Source organism: Cibotium barometz, chromosome 28 (genome assembly GCF_041138505.1).
Source record: "Cibotium barometz isolate CiBa-2024 chromosome 28, ASM4113850v1, whole genome shotgun sequence".
In the NCBI taxonomy this organism is placed as follows: domain Eukaryota; kingdom Viridiplantae; phylum Streptophyta; class Polypodiopsida; order Cyatheales; family Cibotiaceae; genus Cibotium; species Cibotium barometz.
Window position 1 is genome coordinate 1,691,390 of NC_141073.1, and position 11,567 is coordinate 1,702,956.

General features: G+C 44.4%; 1 protein-coding gene across 3 annotated transcripts in view; it reads right to left on the bottom strand.

Annotated features, from left to right (window-relative positions):
- The window catches only part of LOC147622388 (methyltransferase), a 71,803-nt gene extending 60,438 nt beyond the window's left edge, over nucleotides 1–11,365 (bottom strand). The window contains exons 1-5 of one of the 3 annotated variants that reach the window (XM_086821928.1): nucleotides 11,198–11,365; nucleotides 11,031–11,096; nucleotides 10,559–10,957; nucleotides 10,179–10,425; nucleotides 10,028–10,085 (exon numbers count right to left, since the gene is read on the bottom strand). In XM_086821928.1, coding sequence (XP_086678054.1) covers nucleotides 10,028–10,085; nucleotides 10,179–10,425; nucleotides 10,559–10,957; nucleotides 11,031–11,096; nucleotides 11,198–11,289 — 862 coding nt within the window. In that variant the 5' untranslated portion in view covers nucleotides 11,290–11,365. Of the gene's footprint in view, nucleotides 1–10,027; nucleotides 10,086–10,178; nucleotides 10,426–10,558; nucleotides 10,958–11,030; nucleotides 11,100–11,197 lie in introns of all 3 variants that reach the window. The other 2 variants (XM_086821929.1, XM_086821927.1) reach the window with 2 other exon arrangements.
- Between the last annotated feature and the right edge of the window lie 202 nt (nucleotides 11,366–11,567).

Sequence of the window (11,567 nt, forward strand, 5' to 3'; positions counted from 1 at the left end):
TGCCAAATGTCTATGTCTGCAACAATTCCTGAACCATTTGCAAACATCGCAGCACTCATCTCAGGCATGTCTACATTCAACGTAAACATTCTGCCCACTCTGTTGCCTTTTGCAACCAACCTGCACTTGTCTTTGAAGTCTTCGACATAACAACCATCAGGGTTAAACCGAACCTGCAAACCCTGCTAGATCATCTGGCCAACTGAAACCAGATTCTTTGTTATGTTCGGAACGTGAAGTACATCTGCAAGGTACTTCACTTTGCCATCCTGCATAGACAATGGCACATCTCCAACATGGGCAATTGAATGAGCAGTGTCATCCCCTGTTTCCACAAAACCTGGTCTTTCCAGATTTTTCATCTCCTTGAACCACTCCCCATGACTTGTCATATGGTTCGAAGCACCTGAATCCACATACCATACATTATCTTTTTGTGCTGCATCAACATTTTCAGACATGGCATTCATGACATGCTGCATAACAAACAACCTTTCATTATCCTCATTATTTCTGCTTCAGGATGCATAGTTGTTTTGCTGCACTTTCCCATTTTGCATGTCAGCCTGCTTTTTATAACATTCTGCCTGCACATGTCCAGGCTTACCACAGTAATAGCATTCACGTGCATCATTATACTGCCTTTGCCAATTTCCACGGCCTCTTTGACTCCCCCTGCCTCTGAATCTGCCTCTTCCACCTGTGTGTTGTTGTTGTTGTTGTTGTGTATTCTGGGACTGTTGTTGTTGCTGCTGCTGCTGCTGCTGGCCATAATTCTGATTACCTGTTCGGCCACCTCCTTGACCGCGTCCACGGCCTCCTCTACCTCGTCCTCTTCCTGAACCTGTGTAGAAGGCCTATTGCTCTGAACTGTTTTTGGTTTGTGAAGACTGTTGGTCTTCACCCAAGCTCTTCTCTTCTATAATCAACATAGACACCAAATCTGTAAAGTTGGGAATGTTTTTCCAAGTCTGAATAGACGTCTTGAACGCCTTGTATTGTGGCCCGAGACCACGTAGACAGACTTCCACCTTGTCATCATCATCTACTGACACACCAATAGATGCAAGGGATTCCACAATACCCTTTATCTTCAGCGCATAGTCATTCACAGACATGCTCTTTTTCTCTACAATATGAAGTTCGTTCTTCAACTGTATCTTGCGTGCCTTGGTATTTGTTTCATAGAGTTTAACCAAGGTGTCCCACGCCTCCTTAGGGGACTTGGCATCCTGAATGTGCCCAATCATGGTGTCCTGTATACTAATGGAAAGCCAATACATAACTTTCCTGGCTCCTTGGTTCCAGTCTTTAAACTCTTTCACATCTGCAGGCAGCAGTCGGATTTATGTCTGGTATCTCCGATGCCTCTTCATGCTCACCTTCTATGTAGTCCCAATAGCCTTTTCCCATCAGGAAATTCGTCAACCTGAACCTCCAAGCATGGAAGTTATTCTTGTCAAGCTTCTCAGCCACAATCTGAGTTATCCCATCATTTGACATCTTGCCAAACACACAATTTTACCAGAAACTGCACTCTGGTTTTTCTGCACAAACTGCTGTATTTTTTGCAACGGTACTGTAGTACTCTCAAATGTCACAACCCGTGACTTTAATGTGCATACATATACCCAATGGCAACTGTTGACCTCTTTGCAGCACCCACAGTGTCTGCACAGTCAAGCTGTCTTCCTGCAGTTCTTAAAACAGAGTTCTGCAGAGAATTGATGACTTACCCGCAGTGCTCGAAATCGCCTGCTTTCTGAAAAACGGAGGTCCAGACACGCCCAAAACGCGTTTTCGACCCAAAAAATGTTGTCCGATAGGACAGAATTTTGTTTCCCTATAGCTTTACTCCCGCGAAGAAAGCTCCTCAATCAGAGATCGTTTGCCGGTGCCTCCCGTAGAGCTCCCGACAAGGGTGTAGTCACCAACACAATAGGGAAGAGTAGTTGAAGCTCTTACCCTCATACCGCTTCCTGTGGTTCTCTTGCTTGCAGCTCAGCCCTTAGCATGAACCAGACTCTAATACCATGAAAAGATGCAGGGGGGAAGAGAGCTTGAGCTCTTGCAAGCGCACACACACTCACAAAACCCTAATAGAGAACACACAAGGTGAGAGGCTGAATATCTTCTTCTTCTTCACTCAACACTCAACACACCATATACAAGATAAGAGTACACATAATATGAAAGGTACTCAACCAATACATACACGGGTTCTCTATAGTGTGAACCCAACTAAATGAGCTGGCGCTATAACTATGCCAGTCTCTAGAATGGCTGTCACACAGCCTGTCATCCCACTAGCCGCATATCACCCAAGATCTCACCAACCATGCCAGTGGTGTAAGTGCAGGGCCTATCCCCCAGGCGGGTCATCAGTGTCCACCGCCTCACTAGACGAGCTCGATATCTCAACAGTATCTACGCCTTCTGCTCTTTCAACTTGGTACTTTGGTCTGCGATTGCTCGCATCATCTGTTGGAACATCTCTATAACACTCATGCCCTAGCTGGGCTGCCTGGTGCACTTTGGTCCCAAGGTTCTTGGGCTCTCTCGTCGTCGAAGCTTGCCATAGCAGGAAAACACACTTCCTTTCCAGAGCGCAATCTGACCATCCACTATGTGTGCGGGAGACTTCCAGAGGCTTTCGGAGGCTGAAAACCAACCATCCTTCGAGGGACAGGAGTCACTCCGAAAGGGGTGGTCCACCGGAGACTGAAAACCAACCACACGAGCGAGAAAAAATTTATGATTTCTTGTTGAATCTTTACGCTCGAAGTAGGCTCTGATACCACTGTAACATGCGGAAGCTTCACGGGAGATCGGTAACTTCAATGCTTCGAAAAATAGCACACTTGTCACGACGAAAATTAACGCACAAAACTAATGTAGATGTGCAAAAAAATAGAGAGAGAGAGAGAGAGGGAGAAGAGGACACAGTATTGGGTCCCGAATACCCTCTATAGGACCCCCACCACGAATGGTGTATTTGCTTTTATTAGAATGATGCAAAAACTGAAATAAAAGTCTGAACCTGAACCTTCTAGGCTGAGGAGAATCCTCTGCCCTTGACCTTCAATCCTTCACCCCTTCTGCGTTAGCTTATCCTTGGCTGTATAGGCCCTTTGATCAGCTTCAACACTTGGTGAAATATGAGATGAATAGAACTGAATTATGTAATGGGTATTTATACCCCTATTGGAGGCTGGTCGGCTGTCTAAAATCCAGGCGACTGTACAGATATGTCTACGTGGCATCCAAGTGCGGGATACACGTGACACTCAAGGTAGCAAACAGTTTCTTGCACGAACTATTATGCTTTGTAGCACCTAAATCAAAATACAAATCAACATCTGACAATGACAAACAAGAGGCAGGCAAATCACTGCATGTGACTGTTAAGGCATAGCCATCATGTGCAAAATTTGCTTCCTCGGCACCGTCACCTATAGTTGCAACAAGACCTTGCTACTACTTCTTTTTCTCTCTCAACAATCTGTCCCAAGCTATGCACTGCAAACCCTCAATGTCCACTAAAAGTTAGACTTCTACGATGCCCAATGATTCACTAATGACAAGGACTTGCAAATGTATTGAGATGACAAAGGGTAGGGATAGAAAGGTTATCTGAATAAAGACTTGATGACCAAATCAAACCCCAAAGATGGGTGTCACAATGTTGTATTTCGATGCCGAATGCACTGAGAGAGAGCACGAGGAACGCCGAATTTAACCCAAGGCTCGATGCTGATTGGTATTTTGATTCAAGTGCTACAAAGCACATCACGTCATTCAAGAAGTCGTTTGCTACCTTGAGAGAAGCTGAAAATTTGCACATGGGATTCGATGGCCTAAACGGGCTCCAAATCGTGTGCTTCGGCTTAAGAGACTCAGAAAAGAATGAGGAACAACAGTTGTGCAAAATAATAATAATAATAATTGGTCTGAGATTTGGCTCTGCAAACGGTTGCATTGCTACTGGCGACAGCAGGCAAAACTGGCTGCTCAGCCATCGGAGGCGGCGCCGCTATGGTGGCATTGGCGGAAACCCCGAAATCAAAAAATTGATTTGAGGGTTTGCACATTCGATGCTAGGTGAAGCTCCTGGAGAGAGCAGGCGGAACCAGGGTTCTTCGTGGCGGCTGCTGCGCAGAACGACCAGCGAGCAAGCAGGCAACATGACCAACACACTAAGTATGGCAGTTTGCAACAGCAATAACCCTAAAAACAGCAAGTACAAAATTTTCAAAACCCTAAAAACAGGCTGTACAGAAGTTTACAAGCGGCGGGCAACTGTATGAAACTGCTGAAACCCTAAAAACAAGAGGTCTAAGCTGAAACAGACCAAAGTTGCTGTGCGAGGTGAGTGTTAAATCTGTGTGCAAAGATGAGAAGCACAAGATGCGTCGCTCGGATACCAATGTTGCATGGAGTGGAAGCAGTCTTGTAGACACACACACACACACACACACACACACACACACACACACGCAGAGAGCAAGCTTGAACAGAGAAAACGTGAGAGAGCTTGATGCTGGGCAACAGCAGCTCCACCTCATGAGCCTTAATAGTATGAGCAACTGTAGAGGGTACAAGTAGCAGCAAGTCTTGTGCAGGCAGCAGCAATAGAACACCCGGTGATGCTAATGAGAGTCACGTAGTTGCAGGTGTCACCAGCCTAGACATTTCCCCATATGAAAGGAGTCTGGTGGACTCCTAGATGTCTAAATATTTAGAAAGTATAAGCTTTGGGAATGGGGAATTATCTAATACAAAACATCTAGTGCTTGAAGCTTGGTCTAGGCGCTCGAGATGGTTGCTTGGACACACAAATGGGCATTGGAGCTTAGGTGTCAAGTGGAAAGCATGTATGGCAAGCTCCCAAGGATTTGGGAGAGATCTAGTATTGAAACATGGTTCTACATGGTGCTCACATACATTTCTAATAAGGTGGAATACAAAGGATCACGCTCCTAAAATCTAGGAGGTTTACTATTTTTGGACAAACCCCAATGGAAATTATGTTTGCATCATTGCGTTTGTAAGTTAAGTAAATGGAGGGACTTGCCAAAGCACTTTTGACAAAAGCTTTACGAGTTGAGATATTTTTAGAGATGAGTTGGAATCATCTCTTAAATTGGGACATGTGGCACAACAGTGGCTCAAAGTGAGACAAGTGGCCTTACACTTGTCTCCTCAACTCTACACTTGTCATTATAGCTTTCACTTGCCATTCTAGCTCATGAGAGCCCCAAATCTATAAATTGGAGTCCTCTCTCTTCATTTTTGCAAGCTCTATTGTTGCCTCTATCATGTTAGACTACTCCATGGTTAAGGCTCTCTAGCTATCCTAATGCTCGTTGCTCTCTTTCTCTCTAACTATTTGGCCTCCTAGCTCTTTTCACATGTTGGAAACACATGCTCGGACACATGGACAGGTTGATGACAGCATGGAAACAGGAATCATGAAGTTGGCTCACGAAAAAGCACCACTTTTGGACAAAAAGCAAGAAAATGCAAAAAGTCAAACTAAGTTGACCGCGAGCTAAATGCACCATTGGAAAGAGAAGACTGAGCCGGATCAAAAAGCTCAGAGCCCCTTTTCCTAAAAGCAGCTCTAGGACCAAAAAGCAAGGCCTTGAAGCTAGAAAAGCAACAATTCAAGAACTTTTGCAAAAGATGGGTAATATTTTATTATTAGTAAAATATAAAAGCAAAAAGCTTGGCTACAGCTTTTCTAGCAAAAAGCAAGGCTCTCCCCGAGTATAAGAAAGAACCTTGAGCCTCTCTTTTGGCATCAAGTGTGTGAAGAGCAAGGAGATCATCATCATCTCTATCATCATCCTCAACATCACCACCCTCTCCATCCACCGGGCCTAGGGCTACACCTCCATCTTTCGCAAAGGCTGCCTATTGCGCCGCCTCTGTGCTGCCCAATTCTACCACTACCACCTTGTTGCGCCGCCCCATTCTGCTCTACTCTGCCTAGCGCCACCCAGCAACGCTGTCCTACGCCGCCGAGCACCACTTGCCGCCAGTTGCAACAGCCGCCAGCACTGCCTAAGTTTTCCTTGTAGAGGAAATGTATGAAACCCTTGGTGTATGAGGATTCTACCCTAAACCATGTTTTCTCATAAAACCTTACTTTCTTTGGCCAAATGGGTCAAGAAATGCATGGTTGGATAGAAGAGACCACATGAAAGAGGATTATGGATTGAATTTATGAGAAATGTCACTGGAAACCCTAATCTTGGAGAATTTTCCTAAACCCAATTCCTCTCAAGAACCCTAAAATCATGACCATTAAGAGATGAAAATGGTATGGGAGGATAAAGGACAGTTTGAGGAAGAGAACTAACACCCTAGAACACAAAAATTCATGGAAAAATACCTATTTTTTGGAGAAAACTCAAAAACCCTAATTCCTTGGAAAAATGAAGTATTGTTGGCATATACCAGTATCGGACCCGCGCATTGCTGCAGCGACCAAGGTTCCAAAAAAGAACCAATTCCCTCTCTATAGCCATCTCTCTCTCTCTTTCACTCTCTCTCACTCCTAGGCCTGCCCCCGTCTCTCTCTCTCTCCCCTATGTGTACATGTGCACGTACATATGTGTGTGCATGTACATGTGCAAATGTGTATACGTGTGCATCTATGTATACATGTGTGCATGTGTGGGTGATGCACGTCCATGTGTGCACACACGTGTACTTGTGTAAGTGTGTGTATGTGTGTTTATGTATGTATGCATATCCATGTATGTGTGTGTGTCTTCATGTGTGTGCATGTACACATGCACGTTCATGTGTCATGTATGTGTGTGTGTGTGTGTGTGTGTGTGTCTCTCTCTCTCTCTCTCGTAGAGACACACAATCTCCCATGCACACACACACGAACATCCTCTCTTTTCTCACATGCACACATACACATGCAATATACCCCCCCCCCTCTCTCTCTCTCTCTCTCTCTCTCTCTCACACACACCCCTCTCTCATGCATACACATGCACATGCACTCTCTCTTCTTACACCCCCTCACACATCCATAGAAACTCTCTCCCCCCCCCCCACACACGTACATGCGCACTTACACACAGACACTTGCACACATATATGTGATTGTGTGAACATACACACGTGTGTGATTGTGTAATGTCGACTTCATGCATGCATGCACCGTGCAAGTGTCTTGATTGTATATGTGCTAGTGTGTATGGTGTAAGTATGTGTACGTGGTGTGTATGTTTGTGTTTGTGTATCCATGTGTGAGTGTGTGCATGTACATGTGTGTGAGCATGTGAATATGTCAGTGTGTATCTTTGTGCCTACGTGTGTGCACGTGCACGTGCATGTGTGTGTGAGTGTGTGCATGTACTTCACAACACTATTTCCAGCCCTAAAAAGGGACTTTCTGGATATTTTATATTTTATATTTTTGGGGTTTTTTTGTCTTGACTGCTGGCCTACACCTTTACGGTGACCGACCCCCTTCACTATATATAGCATTTGCCTATACCTCATCATTCATGTACCACTTCATCGCCATATCAGGTACCATCTGGCCACCTACAGCAAGGGCTCACATCAGCATTTTCCTCTGCTGGTCCAGGCCACGCCTTCTGCAGGGCTCACATCAGGCTATTCTTAGCATTACATCTGGCTTTCTTCTGCACCATATGTGCGTTTTACTTCTGCATATGTCAGCGCCTACATCATAGCATATATCAGCATTTATACATCAGCTTACATCTGCATTTTGGTTCAGCAGACATCAGCACTTTGCTTCAGCAATCATCTGCATTTTGCTACAGCATACATCAGCGCTATACATCAGCCCACATCTGCGCTTACATCAGCCTTACGCCAGGGCTTATATCAACGTATATCTCAGCCTTACATCAGCGCATACATCAGGGCTCACATCCGTGCTTACCTTAAGCATATCTTGTGCATTTTGGCACAGCCCTTGGGACAGCAGCCCTCTCTGCTACACTTCGAGACAGCAGCCCTCTCTGCTTCAGGTACGCAGCACCCGTGTCATCAGAGACTGCACCACCATCATCGTCATCAACGTCAGCTTTTTCCGCTGCCACTATCACCTCGGAGTGCTTTACCTCACATCGACGCGAGCCTTCGTCATCATCGACCGTGCTTCAGCTCTGACATCTTCTCTGCTTCATCACTGGTCTTCTTTCTACTCAAAGTCACCTCTCATATGAGGGCTCTTGTACATATCTGCACTCACCCTTTTATATATATTCACTCACATATTTCATGCTATGTGGTTTTACTCCGATCTCTCGTATATCTGGTCCTTCCGTCCTTTTGCCCTCACAGTATAAGCATGTATGTGTATGTGCAAGCTTGTGTGTGTGCGTGTAAGTGTGTATCTCTGTGTACATGTGTGTCCATGCGTGCAAGTGTGTGAGCTCTCTGTGTAGCTTGCAAGCCAAAGTAGGCCTATGGTGGGATTACTTTTCACCAACGGGATGCATAATGGAGCATAGATGAGAATTAGATGCAGGTTTCCATGAAAGCTTGAAGGGAGAAGGGGAGAAGTGTAGAAATTGACTTTTATTACCATAATTTTCACTAATTTCTCAAAAATATGCCCAAAATTCCTATCTAGACTATGTTGTCTCTCAAATTGGGTGCCCAAACCATGTGTTCTCACTCTCTTTTCCACATTCTACCATTCCACACACACAAATTAAATCTATGGTAGATTTTGCCAATATCTCAAGAAAATGACATATGTGCACTCATCTCTCCAAAATTCCATCCCTTTGGATCAAAATCAAGGCTCTAATCTGAAATGTAATAGAGAATCACTTGTGCACAAATATTAAAGCTAAGATTAGAGAAAACTGAGCAATCAAAATGAAAGCACAATCAAGATAACATACAAATCCTTGATGCCTAAGTGGTTTAGCCTCTCACCATCAAGATAGAAATAGTCCTACATAAGCCAAATGTGTCTAAGCCATAGACTCCGTGATTGTGCAAAAGTAATATGTCCAAAAGATACCAATGGTGGCCCATGAGGCCCCTTTTATACTTGAGTCCGTGACCATAGTCCCTAGACCTAACTAATAAAGTTGCTACTTCATTATAATTAACATGAAAGAGTTCCTAGTGTTAGATGTGTCAGGCTATTCTTTTAGCCTTTAGGATTCCTATTTGTGGAGATATCGCTAATAGCGGTATATTGGGAACAATTCTATGCTGCATGTCACATGAAAAAGCATATGGGATGCATGGATGAGGCATAGGGCAGCCTAATAAGATCCAGGACAAACAAGAACTTCAAAATTTATATAGAAGCTTGTGCATTTGTGCGGCGTACGGAACACCCTACACAGTACACGTGAGGTGCGCGAATTTAATACTCTACGTATTCTTTTCAATAGTTTCATTGTTTATTCATTTACCAGCATGTTGCTGCAACACCTTTTGGAGGGTAGTGAGAGAAGACCTCTTGGAAACTGAAGTCGGGCCCTGCTCTCATATGCGAGTTTTTAATAGCCTTCACAGTAAGAACTGCAGAACTAAGCTAAAACTGTTCATTACTCAAGAACTTTGCTTCAAACTCCCCATTTTAGTAATTTTCAAAAAATGGCTCATCAAAGAATTGCATAACATTCCCAAAGCTGCAATTCCTATAGTAGACCTTGCATTTTTCTGGCATGGCGTTTGTTTGTGCTCTATACCTAGCAATTAAATGTTTTTCATTTTTGTGACTACTAAATATGTATTCCACATTATGATGTGAAACAAATACAACCGCTATGGAAGGATTGGGAGATTGGAGATATGAGTTTTTAGAGTTGCAACATCCAAAAGGAAAGAGGTTTTACAGTTTGGAAGTTCTCCTCAGTGAGACTAGCATTCAGTGTCTTCCTAGATAGCATTCTTTATTTCAATGTGCACCCCACCCTAGCTACAAATCTAGCCTGTCATGCAGCCAAGAATTGAAACGATATACTGCAAAAAACCCCCAGATTCATGTTCATTTACTTACTGTCAATTCGTACACGCTCAAAAGAAACATCTGGATTCCGCCGTAAAGTTCTGTCTGCCTGTGTACATACATAAACATTTCAAAAGAGTAGAACATGGCATGCTTGCTCTATGGACTTGCATAAATAATGATAAAAAGAAATGCCAGAGACCTTGAACTTGTAGGACCTGCGCTCTACAAGGACGATATTTTGAGCTTTGTAGCAATCAGCCAGCATATGAGCTAGATAGCCTCTTCCTGCCCCAAATTCTACAAACACTGGTTCTGCATTTGAGTAAGAGATTGCTTTCTCTTTGCCAGTAGCATAAGCATTGGGTGACTGAAGAAGACCAAAACTCTCCATGTTGCCAAGCATAGACGCTTGTTGTAGAACATGTTTTACTTGAAAAGGTATCCTCCTAGGGCATGGAATCACTGTTATCAGAACACTTGGTGAAAACAATATCTATATCACTGCAGCTCTAAGTAAAACATGACAGCCTATGTGAAAACAGCTCTATGTAACATAAGAATCAACCTGGCCTAAATCACCTGTCCACGTCTGCATCGACCCACTTGTTGCACGCTGAGGGGTGTTCGAATGCAAGATCGAATTCATCCTTGCAATGGAGATTGTACGCGGACTCAATTTTCCAAACCAGCTCTCTCACTTCCTCCTTGGATAAAGAGTTGAAGATTAAACGCTTTAACTTGGAACTCCAGTGATCCCGGAGCTTTTTTTCCATGCCATCATGTGCATCGTCCGCTACCCTCCTCTCTACGGACTCCTCTTCCTCTCGCATGCCGCTTCCATCATTGCCATCTTCGTTGTTATCGTCGCTGCCTGCATTGACCCCTTCGCGGTAGTACGGCATCCGCTCCAGCTGTTGAAACCGCACAAGGCCAGGGCATCTCCGAGAATGCGCCTCCGCCTCCGTCTGGAGAATAGAGCTGCACAACCCGCGAGAAAAGATCAATCACGCGAGCAAGCACGCACACACCAGCTAAATCGACCGGTACTCACTGTGACGGGTCCACAGGACAAGGGATCCTCGTCTCCACACCCGGTTGCTTATGATTCCCACAATACCTGCTACCATCACAGGGCCTGGTTCAGAGCTGCTTATTCTTCTTTGACATGACGTGCATGATAAATACTGGAGTTTTGGGGCGGAGTGGAGTGATGCTTACGCGAGATTTGGAAGAGCTACTGCAGCACAGTACCGGCTTTTACGAGGAAGCCATCGCTGACAGCGCGGGAGTATGGACTTCACCTCTTCCATTGTCGGGATCTTTGATTCGCCTGCTCTCTCTTTTAAGGAACAACCTCGCTTGCAATAATTAAATTTTCTTTTTTTAATCAATAATAATTACTAGTATTGCACCCGTGCGTACACACCAAGGTTCCAAAAAAGAACTATTCTCTCTCTACAACCATCTCTCTCTCACACATGCCCTCTCCCTCTCTCTCTAACTTACACACTCTCAAATGTTGAAACTCTCTCTCTCTCTCTCTCTCACATGCACACACATATACACACCTGCTCTCTCTCTCTCTCTC